The 20171-nt window shown below is 39.4% G+C and overlaps 1 protein-coding gene across 1 annotated transcript in view; it reads left to right on the top strand.

Annotated features, from left to right (window-relative positions):
• LOC126162156 (intraflagellar transport protein 140 homolog) overlaps positions 1 to 20171 on the top strand; it is a 240584-nt gene that overhangs the window by 78442 nt on the left and 141971 nt on the right. The window contains exons 7-10 of the mRNA XM_049918458.1: positions 7368 to 7615; positions 13118 to 13343; positions 16595 to 16817; positions 18629 to 18746. Of these exons, the coding sequence (XP_049774415.1) occupies positions 7368 to 7615; positions 13118 to 13343; positions 16595 to 16817; positions 18629 to 18746 (815 nt within the window). The remainder of the gene's footprint in view (positions 1 to 7367; positions 7616 to 13117; positions 13344 to 16594; positions 16818 to 18628; positions 18747 to 20171) is intronic.

Here is a 20171-nt window from a genome sequence, read left to right as displayed (position 1 = left end):
TTCTTCCCATGGCATGATTTACAGTAGGCTGCTCAACGGTCTGACTGAGGCTGAAATCCAAACATACCTCTCTGATGAAGGTGTCATTGCCATCCCATCGGGTGATAAAAAAGGTAGATGCCTCCTTAGTGCCCACTCTCACTCTTTTTCTCACCTTTTATAGAGAGGTGCTTCCATCCAAGATCAAAGCAGGCTATGAGGTTCTCACAGTCCGATCGTATGTTCTGAACCTGATGCGCTGCTACCAATGCCATTGTTCCAATCACCCTCAAATGTCTTGTTGACACCTGGCTAAATGTGTAACCTGTGGTAGGGATGTACACGAGGGTGATTGTACACCTCCTTCTCTCTGCTGTATCAACTGCAATGGTGACCATGCCACCTCCTCTCAAGATTGTCCTTTGTATCTCGATGAGTGGGCTGTTCAGGAGATCCGGTTAAAGGAAACAGTTCCTTACCCGCTTGCGCACAAGTTATTGGCTAGTCCCAAATCTTGCGTTCTACCGTCTGGCACTTATAGTACTGTTCTTGTTACATTTCGCTCCCTGAAGGACATGGCCACGCAGACATGCAACCTCAAATTCAGCTCTGAGGTTGTCAGACCTCCCAGTGTTATGGTAGCATCGTAGTAGCCTCATCCAGCTATGCAAAAAGCCATCAAACTATCACTTCATGGGGCAAAGTCACTAGCTACACAATCGGCAGGCCGAAAAGGACAGAAGGAATACTCCTGTGAACACTTCCTACGTCCCTCCAGCCAACCAACACCCGAGTCTTCATCTGCTAATCGGAAAGCTCAAAGAAGTCCAGCAAAGGCAAACAGTCCTCTCCTTCGCCAACTCGAAGATCCTCTTTGATGGTGTCGCCACGTGATACCTTCTCTTGGCAGGCCTCGGTGTCGCCAGTGTGCACCATCAACTGTTTTTCTGCACTGGGCTCTGCAGGCCTACAGCAGAAGAAAGCCGACACTTCAGTGGACCTCATGGAGCAGGATCCTCCTGCCTCTGTGCCCTGTAGCAGCAAGTTTTCACAGACTGGCACTCAGAAGCTGCTGAGATAACACCCCTTTATTTTTTCCTCATCATGACTCTCCTGCAATGGAACATTCATGGCCGAGCAATGCTGCTCATAGGGGATGACGTTCATAATCAACCCATCTCCCTGACTACCCATCTTCAAGCTGTTGCAGTTCGCCGTTTCCTTCCTCACTTGACCTTTTCCCTTTGTACCATTTACATCCCTCCGTCATTCGATGTCACCAGGGCTGACTTCCTCCAGCTTATTGGGTAGCTACGTCACCCATTTCTGCTGCTTGGTGACTTTAATGCTCACCATCACATTTGAGGTTCTTCCAGAACCTATCCGAGAGGTGCTATCTTGGCTGACTTTCTTAATCATTCATTTTCTGCCTTAACACAGGAGCACCAACATTCCTTTCACACTCCTTGCACACCTATTCCTATTTGGACCTATTCTTCTGCACCACACATTTTGCGCATCATCTGGAGTGGCTTGTTCTTCTTGACACCTATTCAAGTGACAATTTCCCATATGCTATCCATTTGCTGACTCCTACCCCACCTCCATGCACATCCAAATGGCAGCTTACTAAGGCCGACTGGAGGATTTACACCTCCCTGGTGACCTTTGACGAACACGATTTCTCCAGTTGTGATGATCAGGTGGAATACCTTACAAACGTGATCCTTACCACTGCAGAACATTCCATTCTTCGCACTTCCTCTTTACCTTGCTGTGTCCCAGTCCCTTGGTGGACTGAGGAGTGCTGCGATGCAATTCACAAGCAGAGATGTGCTCTCCATGTTTTTAACTGTCATCCTGTGATGGCAAACTGTATTAATTATAAACAGATGAATGCACAGTGTCATCTCATTCTTCAGGATAACAAAAAAGCTAGCTGAATTTTGTTCACTAGTTCTTTTAACAGTTACACCTGCTCTTCCTCTCCAACAGCTCCCTGGGACCAAGATCCATTCCCCAATTTCCGGCCTGACAGTAGCAGACAATGTCATCATGGACCCTATTGCTATCTCCAACACATTAGGCCTCGAGCTCCTCCAACTGTTATCCTGCCCTCCTCCATTGGAAACGAGGGGAGGAGATTCGGCCGATAGACTTCTCTTCTCAGAATCATGAGTGTTACAGTGCTGCCTTTACTGTGAGGGAGCTAGATCATGCTCTCACTTCATCCTGATCCTCTGCCACGGGGCCAGACGCTGTTCACATACAGATGTTGCAGCACCTTTCTCTTGCAGACAAGCACTTTCTGCTTAATATGTACAACCACATCTGGGCAGAAGGCACATTTCCTAGACACTGGCATGAAGCCACTGTCATACTGGGCATCTCCAGCTCCCATTTTGCTGACAATTTTACCATCTATTGCAGTTGTTCACAGACCTGTCTCATTGAGCCACGTCTTCAGTGATGTCTCGACTCTCTTTACTCAAGGAACATTAACAATGGCTTTCATTTTTCCACTGACAGAACTGGTGCAATTGGTTTCTGTCACCATATTTACATCTTGGGCCTGTTGCTCTTCCATTCATTGAAACTATGAAATTCTTGGGACTCCTAATTGATAGGAAACTCTCTTGGTCCTCCCACATGTCTTACCTGGCAGCCCACTGGATGCGGTCCCTCAATGCCCTACATGTCCTCAATGGTACTTCCTGGGGTGCAGATCGAAACACACTCCTCCATTTGTACCAGTCCCTTGTCCATTTGAAACTAGACATGGGTGCTTTGTTTATGCGTCTGCACATCAGTCCCTCGTACGTCGTCTCAATACTATCCTCCATCGTGACCTCCGTTTGGCCACTGGCCCCTTTTGCACTAGCCCGGTTGAGAATCTGTATGCAGAATCTGCCGAACTACTGCTGTCTAACCGCCATGACTTTCTCCTCAGCAGATATGCATGTCATTTGTCTGCCTTGCAAGGCCACCCCTCCTATGCCTCCTTCTTTGATGACTCCTTTGATTGCCAGTAAGGGGCACCTCCCTCTTTTCTGTTACCCCCTGGAGTTTGATTTCGGCTCTTACTCCAGCAGATTAACTTCACGTTTCCTGCAGCTTTTGCAGTAGGTATGAACCCTTCATCACCTTGGCTTCATGCGGCAGACCGTTTCATTTGCTTCCTAAAGACAATACCCCAGCCTCATTCTGTCACATTCAGTTTTATGACCTTCACACAGAATTTCGCAATAGTACCTTTGTGCACACTGATGGCTCACAGACTGACCATGGTATTGAGAGTGCCTTCATTGTTCGCACCAACATTTTTTGGTATCGACTTCTGGCACACTGCTTATTTACACCAGATCTCTTCACCCTGTATCTGGCCACGGAGTACATCCAGCAACATAGGCTTTTCAGTTGTGTCGTCTGCTCACCCTCACTCAGCGCCCTTCAAAGCCTCTGTGCACTTTACACCATCCATCCCTTAGTGCAACAAGTCCAGTAAAGCTTTCACATGCTCACCCTTGTGACAGGAAATGAGGATGCTAATGCTGCTGCTAAGGCTGCAGTCCTTGTACTTCAGCCCACTAGTTTTTACATTCTCTCTGATGATGCCAAACTACCATCTGTGTTGCCATCTGTCAGGAAGGGTGTCACTTTGGCATCACCACTGGTTGTCCCTTCATGGGAATAAGCTTCGGGTTATTAAACCTCTCCCAGCAGCTTGGACGACCTCCTCTCAGCCCTCCCACTACGAGGAGGTCATTTTAACTAGGTTGTGTATTGGGCACTGCCTTTTTAGCCATAACCACACCACATTGTGCACAGCTTTTAACTGTCTGCCATTTTCTGATGGAATGCCCTTTTTTTTTTACTGTTTATGTTCCCATTTGGGTTTGCCGTCTGAGTTACTGGCCGTTTTAGTGAACAATGCACGGCCTGTTGACCGTGTTTTATTTTTTATCCAGTGTGGCAATATGGCGAAGGCCATTTAATTTTTAGTTCTGGACCTCCATTTCTCTGTTGCGTATTTTATAGACCTTTCTCCATGTCCGTGTTTTTTTGCTGTCTTTTCTTCCATCATTGGGGATTGACATGTTGTCACTTTTAACTCCTCTCTTTGTCTTCGTGTTCTACACTTTTGACATGGGCGTATATGGTCCTAGTTATTTTTGTGCCCTAAAAAAAACAAGACAGAACGGGGGAGATATATGGAAGTCCTTACAATTTTTGTCAACTTATGTCTTTACTTACCCTTGACATCTCAAAATTTGTCAAGGAAAAATTCTAAAACTTATCTGGAAATCAAGGAAATATCAGGGAATTTCACTTGGGGAAACTTGTGGCAGCCCTGGATAGTCAACCTCCAAAAATGGATACTAAAGTATTCAAGAATGATGATTTGCCATTAGAAGTCATATAAGGATGTGGATACTGTGATAATGAATACCAAGCAGGCATTTCAGCTGAAGGAAAATGGACATCCTTATAAAGGACAGTCATAAAAGTTGCACAGACAAATACAACGAAGGTACCTGTGAAGAAACATTAGATACCAAAAGGAATTCTTCATGTAAAAAAGAAGAAACAACAGAAACGTTAGAAAAAGATAGGAATACATCAATATAGAATGTAAGCAATGGGAATTACAGGAGAACATAAGAGAACTGACTGAAGGTATAATGTGAAAAAGTCAAAAAGAAAATGGTGATTGTAAGAACAGATTCTGTATATAGTTATGTCAAAATATGTTTTGATGAAATTAAACGCTTTGGTGTTAACATTAAGAAGGAAAAATTACTTCACTTGTTTACATGGAGGAGAGAGAGGATAGACAAACAAGTACATTGTGAACCTTTAGGAAAAAGTAATTATCTGATAATAAAATCAAAGAAGAAAAGGATGTTTATTTGGAAGATCTAGGGGATCCAGAGTTTGATAGATCTTTGGAAAAGTTTGTAATCAAACAAGAGAGACTCAGATCTTTGGATAATATCATGCTGAACATAACACTGGCAAATAAATGCAAGAGCTATCGCATGATCAGCTTAAGAGCTCATGAATCCAAGTTACTCACAGAATAATATACAGAAGAATGGAAAAGAAAACTGAGAATCTTTTAGATAACAGTCAATTGGACTTTAGGAAAGGTTAAGGTACCAGAGAAAAACAACAGTTTGTTATGCTGTTTTTGATAATGGAGCTAATACTTCAGAAAAATTAAGATGCCGTCATTGAACTTGTCGACTTAGTAAAAGCATTTAACAACCCAAAATGCTGCAAGGTGCTTGAAATTCTCAGAAAAATAGATACAAGCTGTAGGGAAAGATGGATGATGTACAATAGTACACAAAGCTAGAGAAATCAAAATGAGTGGAAGACTTAGAGAGAATAGTTTGGTTTAAAAAGCATGTAAGACAGGGATGAATTCTTTTGCAAACCCTAGTCACTACTGCTGTGGAGGCTGAGTTGCCACTGTTGTTATGATAGGCAGAGTTTGTGAGTTCATGAAATGGCTTCTGATGCAGTAAACTGCTAAGACAATTTCTCCTTGTCACTATTATACAGCGATGTCCTAGGGTCAGTAACAGGACAGGAGAACATAGGTTCTACAGCACTTCAACAAATTGGTAACTAAGTCACACAGAGGAGTCAAAAGGTTTATTTATTTTTGTGACTTGTTGAATAATGAAGTCTGCAACACTGCATGTAAGATAACACTAAAAAGTCCCTCAATGGCGAAGTGCAAATAATTGTAGGTAAACTTCACAGTACATAGCAAATGCAATTTACAACTGTCTGTTCACTTCTGAGAGTTCGCTAAGCAATGTTCCCTGTCGAAGTCAGTGCTGGATGACAATCTATAACCAAATGAGCGAGAACTGCTCTCCTAACTTCCGAGTAGGCTTCTGTCTGTTGTCATCTGGTCAGTGGCAGATTGTACTTGGCTGGCAATTGGCTGAGGTGAAATTGATATCTTCATCCTCAGCACCACCCATAGCGTTAGTGGAACTATTGCAAGTGACAAACCAGCTCGTATCTTTGCACCTATAGTGCTTTTGTCCTGGCTATTTCCTGTGTGGATGACACAGCAAAGTCTTTCTCCCGTAATGTTCAACTTGTGCATCAAAAAAGCAATGATGGAAATAAAAGAAAGGTTGAGGTGCTGGCTTCAAATTCAGAGTGAGGGGATGTAAATGCCTTTTTTTCCATACAGATTAATTTCCTTGAAGGAAAAAGAGTAAATTTTATTCAATCAGTCCTTGTTTACTCAATTTAATTTGACATATATTTCTGTGGCAAAAATTGAACTTTACCTTTTCTGTAGAAACACTAAACTAAACAGCTCTCAGATATTTCTGTATTGCTTCAGTAGAATAACCAGCTCATACAATAAACACAATACATACACACTTAAACTTATTTAAATCATATTTATGAGTATCTATGATATGATTCAGATGAAGCAAGTCTACCTTGCAGCTGCTGAAAAGGACTAACTGTACTAGGTCATTAATCATAAAAATTAACTGTAATCTCTTGTTTTTAAACCATCAGATATCCCATTCATCAGGAAAAAAAAAGAAAACAGAAAATGAGGAATAATGGATAATATATACATGTATTTTTATGCCTTGCCCAGGAGAAGTCTTGGAAATTACTGAAAAGTAGCAGCTGAAATTAAGATTCAAGTCAAATGCAAGGAGATGCTGAGTTGCAGAAAGGCATTTGTTTATGAGTTGCATTTGCTTGAATGTGTGTGTGTGTGTGTGTGTGTGTGTGTGTATTTTGTGTAATTCAGAAGGCCTTTTGGTTGAAAACTTACTTGTTTGACAATCTTTTTGTTGTGCCTATCTGCGACTCAGCTTTATCCACTACATGGTGAGTAGCAGTCTGTCCTTTTCAAAATATTTTCCATTGTTTAAACTGAACTTTTTTCCCTCTCACCACTTCGTCCCTGTAGACTCCCACAAGCAGCACTTTACCATCCCCCACCCTACTCTGCTATCTCTCCCCCTCCCCTCCCCAGACTCCTCCGTACCCCGACCGCCCTGACTGTTTCTTTCATCATGCACTGTTGCTTGCAGTCTGGCCTCGGCAGCCAGAGACAGCTGTCATGTGTTTATGAGTTGCGTATTCGCGAGTGTGTGTATTGTGCTTTGTCTAATTCAGAGGAAGGCCTTTTGGCTGAAAACTTACTTGTTTAGAGGTCTTTTTGTTGTGCCTGTCTGCATTTCGACATCTCCACTTTATGGTGAGTAGTAATCAGACCTTTTCATAATATCATCATTTTTCATACTAATCATTTATTTATATTTCATGTCATCAGCTGTAACTGTAATCTAATCTGCTTGCAATAAAGACAAAGCATGCACATTACAAAACAGTGCTGCTCTGTGCGGGGACATCTCTTGGACAAGTGCTGATGTGGCGACGCACTACTACTGATGCTGGCAGTGGAGGGGCTGCTGTCAGTTCTGGTGCAGATTCTGACAACTGGATATTACTGCGAGGATGTCAGCTGCATGGTTCCATCAAACAGCTTTCATGGGGTGGCACTTTGCTTGCTGCCAATACAATTACAACAGTGTTCATTTTGCGAGAACAGCGGTTATGTGCAGCGTATACTGACACAGTGAGGTTTACATTTATGTACAATGTTTTCATTCCTAATACTTTTCAATATCACAGTCAAAATTTGCTTTAACTTATTTTATGTATTGCTTTCCTGCTTTTGAACTTTAGTTTATAAGAGTTTACATGGCAGTTGTGTTATTAAATGAATCACTACGTACAGTACTTGTTATGTTACTTCTGAGTCCTTTATTCCCTGCACAACAAATTTTGAGAAGCATTCAATGTCATCAGAGCACTGTCTGTCCAACTCCATATTTGGAGTAAAAGTAAAATCTGAACTGGCAGACACATGAAGATAGATGCCAGCTGTCCTGCGAAAGACTGTATAGAAAGTTTCAAGAACCAGGTAAAAAGAGTAGACTACAACCTTCTAGGTATTGCTTCTAAAGGAACTTAGGGACTGTTTAAATTGATTAAGCTAATTACAGTGCAAACAGAGACACTTAATCAATCTTTGAAGAAACCGCAATATGTAGTAATATAGGAAGTATTCTGTGCCATGCACTTCACAGTGGTTCACAAAGGGTAGATGTAGATGTAGATTTATTGGCTTATTGTTGACACTCTGTAATGGCGGGGTTCGAGGATTCTGTGTGCAGGCTGCAAATTACTATTCACCTACCTCAGAACGTCTGCTCGATGTCCCTCCACTAGGCAAAGTAGATACTTTCAAGAGGATGTAAAAGCAGAGTTGATAAAAACACCATCTAATATCTACAATTACTGAGGCTGTGCAACTGTAGTAATGAAATAAAATTGTGTACAAAAAATGTCCTTAAAAATTTTATCGGGTGGTAAGAAAATGGATTGGCTTCTGGAAAATAATGTCCAAAATTTCCACACAAAAAGGTTTATTTTGTCCATCTAGCCAAAGAAACAGTACTATTCAGTCCCCATTTAAACTATTGGCTATTTTCTTCATGTTCACAATGCGTACATTCATTTCACATGCACAGCAGCCAGAAATCCATCCAAATCTGACCCGAGTTAAACAATCATTAATTCCACCACTAATATGAGTTATTACACTTAGTCCTTCTGGTGGATTTCAAAAAAGAATTGCTCACCAAAAATGCTCAGTGGTTGAATACTGAAACATTGCAATGCGGATACTATGCAGGCCAAGTTTCACACTCAAATATCTGTCCAGTTCTAGAACTTCCAAACTTCACAAAACTGTCCATAACTACATCAGTGTTAGTCACAACACATATCAAATATGAGCAAGTCAATATTCCTTCATTTTACACATATTTAGAAACATCACATTTAACATTTCCTTCCGCGACTGAGGCTGGCGAGCGACTCCTTTCTTGTGGCCTCACTGCCAATATAACTATCAGGTAATGAGTGGGAACTGTCTCAGTTCTGATTGGCTAACCATACTGACTGCCAATCAGAATGTTCACTCACGAACATACTCGCGCCAAAACTGGCCTGCACCAATCCTTACATACAGACACATTTACTTCTTTCTGATATACAAATATTAAAGTAATGTTTAATAAACAAAAAGGCAATAAATCTGGTAATATCCTTTAGATACAGGTAATACTCCTGCTGACTTTCTGGCTGCTCTGTTACAATAGCAATCACACCTAGGCATACATCATCAGCAAAGTGGGTAATTTTGAAAAGTTTCTTGTATTACTCATTTCCTCTGAGTTACCAAAAATCCTTTGGATGTTTGTGTACTGAAAGTATTATATATTACATCATGCTGAACACTACAAGAATGCGAAGCTGTGTTTACAAAACTAGTTGTCATGATCGCTTTCATTCAATATGTAACAGTATTATGGAAAGGAACGTTGCTATAGTGGAGATGCTAAGTCACAGATAGGCACAACAAAGAGACTGTCACAAATAAAGCTTTTGGCCAGTAAGGCCTTCGTCAACAATAGATGACAGACACACACACATACATACACTCACGCAAACACAGCTCACACACATGACTGCAGTCTCAGGTAACTGAAACCATACGGGTTTCACTTGCCTGAGACTGCAGTCTTATGTTGCATTTAGTGAATGTGTGTGTGTGTGTGTGTGTGTGTGTGTGTGTGTGTGTGTGTGTGTGTGTGTTTGTGTCTGTTGTCCATTGTTGATGAAGGCCTTACTAGCTGAAAGCTTTATTTGTGACAGTTTTTTTGTTATGCCTATCTACAGGGTGTTTCAAAAATGACCGGTATAATTGAAACGGTAATAAAAACTAAACGAGCAGCGATAGAAATACACCGTTTGTTGCAATATGCTTGGGACAACAGTGCATTTTCAGGCAGACAAACTTTCGAAATTACAGTAGTTACAATTGTCAACAACAGATGGCACTGTGGTCTGGGAAACTCTATAGTACGATATTTTCCACATATCCACCATGCATAGCAATAATATGGCGTAGTCTCTGAATGAAATTACCCGAAACCTTTGAGAACGTGTCTGGCGGAATGGCTTCACATGCAGATGAGATGTACTGCTTCAGCTGTTCAATTGTTTCTGGATTCTGGCGGTACACCTGGTCTTTCAAGTGTCCCCACAGAAAGAAGTCACAGGGGTTCATGTCTGGCGAATAGGGAGGCCAATCCACGCCGCCTCCTATATGTTTCGGATAGCCCAAAGCAATCACACGATCATCGAAATATTCATTCAGGAAATTAAAGACGTCGGCCGTGCGATGTGGCCGGGCACCATCTTGCATAAACCACGAGGTGTTCGCAGTGTCGTCTAAGGCAGTTTGTACCGCCACAAATTCACGAAGAATGTCCAGATAGCGTGATGCAGTAATCGTTTCGGATCTGAAAAATGGGCCAATGATTCCTTTGGAAGAAATGGCGGCCCAGACCAGTACTTTTTGAGGATGCAGGGACGATGGGACTGCAACATGGGGCTTTTCGGTTCCCCATATGCGCCAGTTCTGTTTATTGACGAAGCCATCCAGGTAAAAATAAGCTTCGTCAGTAAACCAAATGCTGCCCACATGCATATCGCCGTCATCAATCCTGTGCACTATATCGTTAGCGAATGTCTCGCATGCAGCAATGGTAGCGGCGCTGAGGGGTTGCCGCGTTTGAATTTTGTATGGATAGAGGTGTAAACTCTGGCGCATGAGACGATACGTGGACGTTGGCGTCATTTGGACCGCAGATGCAACACGGCGAACGGAAACCCGAGGCCGCTGTTGGATCACCTGCTGCACTAGCGGCGCGTTGCCCTCTGTGGTTGCCGTATGCGGTCGCCCTACCTTTCCAGCACGTTCATCCGTCACGTTCCCAGTCCGTTGAAATTTTTCAAACAAATCCTTTATTGTATCGCTTTTCGGTCCTTTGGTTACATTAAACCTCCGTTGAAAACTTCGTCTTGTTGCAACAACACTGTGTTCTAGGCGGTGGAATTCCAACACCAGAAAAATCCTCTGTTCTAAGGAATAAACCATGTTGTCCACAGCACACTTGCACGTTGTGAACAGCACACGCTTACAGCAGAAAGACGACGTACAGAATGGCGCACCCACAGACTGCGTTGTCTTCTATATCTTTCACATCACTTGCAGCGCCATCTGTTGTTGAAAATTGTAACTACTGTAATTTCGAAAGTTTGTCCGCCTTAAAATGTACTGTTGTCCCAAGCATATTGCAACAAACGGTGTATTTCTATCGCTGCTCGTTTAGTTTTTATTGCCGTTTCAAATATACCGGTCATTTTTGAAACACCCTGTATCATCCAGCATCTCCACTATATGATGAGTAGCAACTTTCCTTTTCATAATATTGTTACATTCGATCCTGGATTTTCCATTGCTTGATTTCAGTCAATATGCCTTTGACTGGTTCGGTTATGTAATGTAGGCCCAAGATATCTTGTGGCAAAGACATTTAAAAAATTCAATTAACAAAGTCACATTTTAATATTTACATTCACTGTAGGACAAGGAAAAAAAGATGATTTTAGATGCAGTCCCCTTATGATCAGTGAACTTTTTCCAAGATTTTTATGTTGAGTAGATTATATCCATAAAATGTAATTCTGGGAAGCCTGCAAAATACTCACCTGCAAATGCCATAACATTCATTACTGGACTTTAAATGTTTCCAATTGCCAATCTATTCAGCTGTGGGAAAAGTTCGAAGTCAGAGGGTGCCAAATCTGGTTCTAAAAATACCTAGTTTTCTCAGTGTCAAATCACATTTGTGGGCAGGTGTTTGTTTATAATGAAAGATATGGTTTGTTTTGGCAATCCACACCACTTGTACAACTTTATTTTATGCATTTGGTCCAGAAAAGTTGCATAGTATTTACCAGTTACTGTTTTAATCTTTGCAAAGCAACCAATAACAAGAATTATTTTTGTATCCCAGATATAGCACCACTTATTGTTTTGATTACTGTTTCATTTCTGACGTGGAACAGTGGATACATCACTCAACCACATAAAAAATCAGTGCGGAAAAGAAGGAGTTGCAGTATTCCAGTAATAGTCCAAAAATGAACGAGAATTTTACCTTTCCTCCTGACCAGTATTCAGTCAATCACTGTGGCTCCCATCTTACACAAAGCTTTATCATACGTGATTCTTCCTGTAATCTAAAACCATACACTTGTTACTTATATGCTTATGGGGTTAGTTATTTCATACACCTTTAATTGCTAATTGTGATTTTGTATGGATGTTGCAAAAGTTTAGACTAGACAAAACCTAGAAAAATGATGTCTTTTGTTTCATGGTTGTAGGAATATTTTACATATTTCTAGCATATAAGTTAATGCAGACCAAGTAATGTCTCTGTATTTGTGGATGGTTTAAAGTAAGGAGTGGTTTCAAATACTTTTGACAACCAACATTCATTGCATCGACTGCTACTCCCTTCAGTAATGTTACACTTTGGGTTATCTATTAATAATTTGTTTTTTATGGAATTATAATTACACTTCCATTGTCTTCTCTGACCACTTTTCCTCCCTTTCTCCTACTTTTCAACATTCTTCCAACTGTATTACGAATTTTTTTTCTCCTACTTTAGGCACCTCTAACCAGTCCTTTTCTCTGCATTTACGTTCTCTGCTGTCATTTGTATAACATTTTACACATTCCAGGTGTTCTTTGCAAACCTTCTTCCACCATCTGACATGCAAAAATTGTACAGCCAGATTTTTCATTCAGTGTGTTCTCCTCAACATACTGTTTCTACCAGTATGATGTGTATGACATTCTGCCTTACTGAGCTTCACGAAAATGTGAAAATACTCCTACACGCAAGCTAGCATTTTATCTCTGTCATACTTCTGTAGGTGATCTGTAAGGTTCCTTTGATAATGAGGAAACACAAATAGTTCTGTTATACTTTAATAATGATAGTTACTCGTATCACTTTGCATCAGCACAGTAAACATGTGTGGTATCTATGTATTATTAATTATTGTCAAATTGTATTTTAATTGTGATATTGATTATATTTTAACAATTGTTTCGTTGTATGTAATGTAAGGAATTTCCATATAACAGGTATCAGCAGTACAGATATCTCCAAATGTACTGCAAGTACAGACTCTCCCACCTGCACCTATGCACTACATGGAACTGAAAGTTGATCTGCAAGTATCTGGTGTAGCTGTGTCATCACAACACATTGCTGCTTGGAGTGCACGAACACTTGCTGTTTACCAGTTGTTACCACCCAGTGAGGGTGCTACTTCTGTTACAGCTGCTAATATGGCTGCAAAGTCTGTTGGTGAGTATTGTTAAATGATATGTTAAGATTTTCATAAACAGTTTGCAGTTGCTGTAATTCTTCTTTCTTCCCTCATTCTAAATGTTTGAGTGACATGGTCAAACGTACCATGGGAGATTTCTCAAATTGCAGTCATAACTTTTTCATGGCCCCATATAATTCAGAAACTGCTAGTGCTTATTTCCCCAAATCTTTATCTTAATTACAGCTTTTATCATCACAGATATAGTAGTAAGATAAATACTGAAAAGTTTATTGGTGCATGGAAACCCATTCTTCCAGGTGAAATGTATTCACAACTGAAATTACTACCCTACAAATAATTAAGTATAAATATATGCCACCGCATGTTGGTATGTGCGGGGCACATTTCTGAACTAATCTTTGAGTGAAATCACTAAGTAAGTTTCAGAATAGCAGTATAAGATTCCTTCCATGGAGAGAAGAAATATACTATGGTATTCCCACCAGCAGATTACATCATGCAGAACTTATGAAGAGGCTAAAAGATTCATCCAAGGCATAGACGTATGTTTGCATTCGAGCTGTGTAGAAAAATGTCAAAATAATCACAGACAGAATATTTACTCAGTTCTTCAAAATTCAAGAAAAACAGTACAAATTAAATCCAAGAAGAAGCACAGGAGCAACCTATTTTATAATTCAAATTACCGGAAACTTCATTCAAAATAGAGCAGTGACTGACAGTCCATCTTTGCGAACTTTATTTGGGGCTGCCTGTCAGAGGTGAGAACCATACATGAGCCATAACAAGCAGCCCTGGTGATGGACACTCATGATAATGCCAGGGGTACTATACAGATGGTTGTGGTGTCATCCTGGACTGCACTTATCTTAATATTAGGCACTAATACTGCATTATTGAAAGAGATGACCGTGCCTTGTATAAGCTTCTGACAATTCTTCTCAAGTTACATGGTTGTTCAGCCAGCGTGGATAAGGATAGCTCCCCAGTGGACGTTAGAGATAGAAATATGAGGGTGTATGATAGGTTTTTAAATAAGTCTCCCCAGAATTTTCTTAAAGTAATTTTTGGAAACCAAAAACATTACTTGGGAAGATAAGTAAAATTTTGACCTTAGCACCTGTGTATCTACTCATACCCACAGTGCTCTGTCTTACAACACATACTGATATACTTGAATTCATTTTCTTCCAGCTGTCCACTGTTCTACTCAGATAATCTGTGTGTCCATCCTACCTCCTCCTGACTGCTGCACACAATGTTGATTGGCACATGCCTGCACATTTGTAAACAAACTATACCATTATGGGTTCATCACTGACACATTTATGTGGAAAAGTGACATCGACCGGAGTAGTTCCAGGTTCAGCAAAGTTTGTTTTATTCTCCACTCACTGAGGGATGAGTTCAATGCCGGCACACTGACATGCATAGATTATGCTCTTTTTTCCATTCAGTACTATGCTATGGAATTATTTTTTGGGGTCATAGTACTGAATCAGTGAAATTATTTATTCTGCAAGAAAAAGCAATTCGAATAATCCTGTACAAACAGCAAAGTGAAACATGTAAACTACTCTTCAAAAAATTAAAAATACTAGCTCTCCCTTGTCAGTATACATTTGTACTGCTCCGTTCTATTAAACAAAACATCAGTAGACTGCTTTGGAATATGGATAGTCACCACTATGACACAAGATCGAGAAAATTGTTAAGACTAGTTCCACATTCTACTAAACTGTGTAGTGTTTAATGTATGGGAATTGAATTGTACGGAGCAGAAAGTATTCAAGAACCAATATATATATTAAAAAACTAAGATGCTGTGACTTACCAAACGAGAAAGCGCTGGTAGATAGACACAATAAAAAACATACAAACACACATACAAATTTCAAGCTTTTGCAACCGAAGGTAGCTTCATCAGGAAAGAGGGAAGGAGAGGAAAACACAAAAGGATGTGGGTTTTATGGGAGAGGGTAAGGAGTCATTCCAATCCCGGGAGCAGAAAGACTTACCTTAGGGGGGAAAAAAGAACAGATATACACTCGCACACAGACACATATCCATCCACACATATACAGACACAGGCAGACAGGTAGACTGCACTGGAATATGGATAGTCACCACCATGACACAAGACCGAGAAAATTGTTAAGACTAGTTCCACATTCTACAAATACTGGACATCTACTAATATGTCTGCCTGTGTCTGTATATGTGCGGATGGATATGTGTGTGTGTGCGAGTGTATACCTGTCCTTTTTTCCCCCTGAGGTAAGTCTTTCCACTCCTGGGATTGGAATGAATCCTTACCCTCCTCTTAAAACCCACATCATTTCGTCATTCCCTCTCCTTCCCTCTTTCCTGATGAAACAACCTTAGGTTGCGAAAGCTTGAAATTTGTGTGTGTGTTTGAGTGTTTTTTATTGTGTGTATCTACCAGCGCTTTCTCATTTGGTAAGTCACACCATCTTTGTTTTTTAATATATTTTTCCCACGTGGAATGTTTATATAACACTAAGGACACTGCTTACAAAACACTGCTTCTACAGCATACAAGACTTTCTTGAATGTGATCTGTCATAAACAAAATTATATGCTTTGATTATCTTTCAAAACTAAACTGTTTTACTAGAAATAACCTGTAGTTCATTAATGAACTTGTGCTGTGTGATTGTGACCAGCATTATTATTTGAACTTATTCTTATATTATTATGAATACATACATAACATATCTTCATTGTGATGTTCACTACAAGAAACAATGTTATTTATATACATGCTCTCTCATCATCTGTTTGACTTGTCCCATATCGTATTGACACTTTTGTACATTGAATGACTGAGTGCATCTCTAAAGATACAGTACAATACAACTTGTAGTGCTAAGTGTCCTCCATGACCTTGTCTTTCAACGTTATACTTAAGGTGCATGCAAAAAATGAGGACATACACGTGAATAAAGTCACAGATGTTGCTCAAAACTCTATCAGCTATATTGGCCGTACGATTGTGTGGTTTTGAAGAAAGTGTATCAAAATGGCAGGTGAATGGAGAATTGTAGGAAAATGACATTCATGCTATTGCAAACTACTTTATGCATTTGAAAGCAGAAGAATTGTTACTTTTACTTTTCTTTTATGCTTTACTCCCTACTTGTTCTGTAAGAAATTATAGAAATTTAATAAATCTTTTCTCATATGTATAATGAGATGACTAAATTTGAAATGTTGTGTTTCCTCACATTGGTATTATTTCCAGCAACATTTGCGTGCGAAGTGGACACTTGTGTTTTGTATGAAGAAAATCTGGTGGTACTGTCAGTAGGTGCTAAACTGGACATCCGCACCTTACACGGCACTATAAAGCAAACCCTATCTCTTGGGGCAGCAGAAGGTCAGCCAATTGTCATGTCACTCTGTGGCTCCTTTCTGACTGTTGCTTCATCTCTGGGAATCGTGCGTCTCTGGAATTTGTCACACAGGTCTGTGGAGCTACATATTAGAAGTTCTTTCACTTTCATCCACAGTAATATCAGACATATTAGAAAGATATAAGAGTAATCCAGGTATTTGTGTTAACATGCTGACACCTTATTTATATTTGAGCAGTTTAAGGGTGAAATCATGTCTCCTAATAAGAATAAATGCACTACATTTTATGCCACCAGTGTTATGCTAATATGTTGAATTTGACATTTGAATCAGAATACCTTAGAAAAAAAGAATAGAAAATAAAAATCAGTAACATGAAATTTCTCAACAGTACATTGAAAATTTCAAGAATAGGGGGACAGGGTTAACAAGTACAAGTCCACTACAAAAATGGTATGGTATGATTGGAAATGATTCAAGAATAAGGAATTTTGAACAAACTGTTACATTGGATAACCATAAAAAGACACAGTTTATGATGTACAAAATATGATGAAGCAAAGATATCTTATAAAAGGGAAAAGAAAGGGATCAGTCAAACAGAAGTAGAATAATGGTGCATAATGAAAGTTTGTCCAACTTAACTGAGTCTCAATAATTATGACAGTCACTGCATGCAAAACATTTTTCAACTTAGTATGGAAGTTACTGTTCATAAATGTGTTTGTATGTCTTCATAGAATTACATTAACACAGCAATAAAAATTAGTTATGTAATTAAAATTTTTGATTACAGGGTGTATACTTAATGCAATATTTTGCATTCATGTTTCAATGAAAATTTATGTGAAGTTTATGATTTTGCATCACTGTGTCATTAAATATATTGTTACCATCTTCTTTGAGAGTAGTATCACTTAAGTGATGTCTTAAAATTATAGCTGGAGTTATGTGGTAAAGATAAGAATGCAATGTACACATAATTTCATATAGAACTAAATCTCATCGTTCATCACCAACAGCTCCCACTCTCCTCTCCCCCTTCCCACCCACCTACACACATAATGCGAAAAGGGGCAAGACAAGAAAGTTTTCTGACAGAATAGATCATCCTGTGTTCTTTACCCTGTTGTTAGAATATTTTACTATTAGCCTGTGAAAATGACTGATTCGGCATACCTTCGGGAAATGTTGAACTAGGGAAAATGGTAATATGTTTTTATTATCCATCACAAAGGGTTGTCATTGTTTTTTAATGTTTTTCCCATTATTCATTGATATTGTCATTAATGGACTATGTACATTTCATTGTTTATTTGAACAAACCTGATTCCTGTGTTTCTGTAATCCTTTAATGTTATAAAGAATTAATTTAATTCTTTTGATGGTTATTATATTTTTAATTTTTCTTTCTTAGATTGATTTTAAGGCTGTCTGATTTTGTTTTTGGACATCAGTAGATGTAATCAGTAACTTATTTTCTGTACACCACTTTAGTGTGCACAAATTTGCATTTCACTGTCTTAGTTTACTTACTTATATGCCTAACACTATGATGTAAGGATATTGACAGTAACTTGAGGAGGTTTGGATCAGGCTAGAAAGCGTGCACAAATAACCTAATGGTTAAGGTGACAGCTTGCAATAAGCAAGAAAGCCGAATTCGAGTCCTGATCCAGCACCAATGTTCATATGTCACAGTTGGCTAATACATCTATACCCATTGTAGATGAAGTCATGAAATTTATAATCAATGAATAATATTGGAATAACGTATCAGTTTAGTTTTAAAGCAGTATTGGTTGCAGTTCTTACAATAATTCCTATGTATTCTGATGCTACTGCCTAAAGAACTAGTGATGCAATGAGGAATTTGAAAATAACTATTCAGTTTTTATAAACATTTTTGTCTGCATTCTAGAGAGGCTAAGCAGCATGGGCGTTCACGAAACTTGGATGATGAGCTCCCCGACTTTGGAGAGGTCATGCTTGCTTGCAGTAACTGCACTGGCACACGGGTCTCCATCACTGTAGCTAGAGTAAGTCCTTTCTACCAAATAGATAGAAATTTTAACGGCCATTTAAGATTTATAAATTAAAGAAAAGACATTTGTATTACCTGTAACATAGTGACTCAGATATAGACAGGGAAGCAGGGTGGATATATTTAAATAATTTAACACATTTTAATAAAGATATTTTCTGGTGGATCATTGTTTGCTGCAGACAGATCTGTTTGTTCCTGTAATGTGTAGAGAACTGTATTATATTACACCTGCCTTTGCTCATATGACAGGGAATTTATGTTAGTTACAAAAACTGAATTTTAGAATCTAAAGCTGTTGAAGCATCTGACTTTATTTATTAGGATAATTAAAAAAATTGACAAATGATCACCATCTCTTTTTTTTTTGGGTGAGCAACTTTTGTTTGCCTTGCATGACCATAACTCATAAAACTCTCATTTCCTGTTCTTTTGTTTCTTCACTTTTGGTAGTACTGTCTTTTAATCTAATTCCTTCTCATGGTACTGATGAAATACTTTTTGAAATCCTTCTTAAACCATTTCCATAATTCATCCAGCTCATAGATCTTGTCATGTTTATCTGCCAGCTAAATTTACATCTACATCTACATACATACTCCATGCAATCCACCATACGGTGCATGGCGGAGGGTACCTCATACCACAACTAGCATCTTCTCTCCCTGTTCCACTCCCAAACAGAACGAGGGAAAAATGACTGCCTATATGCCTCTGTATGAGCCCTAATCTCTCTTATCTTCTCTTTGTGGTCTTTCCGCGAAATGTAAGTAGGCGGCAGTAAAATTGTACTGCAGTCAGCCTGAAATGCTGGTTCTCTAAATTTCCTCAGTAGCAAATCACTGTATTTTAATCTAATTCCTTCTCATGGCACTGATGAAATACTTTTTGAAATCCTTCTTAAACCATTTCCATAATTCATCCAGCTCATAGATCTTGTCATGTTTATCTGCCAGCTAAATCTACATCTACATCTACATCTACATACATACTCCGCAATCCACCATACTCCCACCCGAGTTCCTGAAGCATTTCCGTATCACTCGTGTGATGATCAAACCTACCAGTAACAAATCTAGCAGCCCGCCTCTGAATAGCTTCTATGTTCTCCCTCAATCCGCCCTGATAGGGATCCCAAACGCTCGAGCAGTACTCAAGAATAGGTCATATTAGTGTTTTATAAGCGGTCTCCTTTACAGATGAATCACATCTTCCCAAAATTCTTCCAATGAACCAAAGACGACTATCCGCCTTCCCCACAACTGCCATTACATGCTTGTCCCACTTCATATCACTCTGCAATGTTACGCCCAAATATTTAATCGACGTGACTGTGTCAAGCGCTACACTACTAATGGAGTATTCAAACATCACAGGATTCTTTTTCCTATTCATCTGCATTAATTTACATTTATCTATA

The sequence above is a fragment of the Schistocerca cancellata genome, chromosome 2 (assembly GCF_023864275.1).
Source record: "Schistocerca cancellata isolate TAMUIC-IGC-003103 chromosome 2, iqSchCanc2.1, whole genome shotgun sequence".
Lineage (NCBI taxonomy): Eukaryota > Metazoa > Arthropoda > Insecta > Orthoptera > Acrididae > Schistocerca > Schistocerca cancellata.
This window is presented reverse-complemented; position numbering and strand designations above follow the sequence as displayed.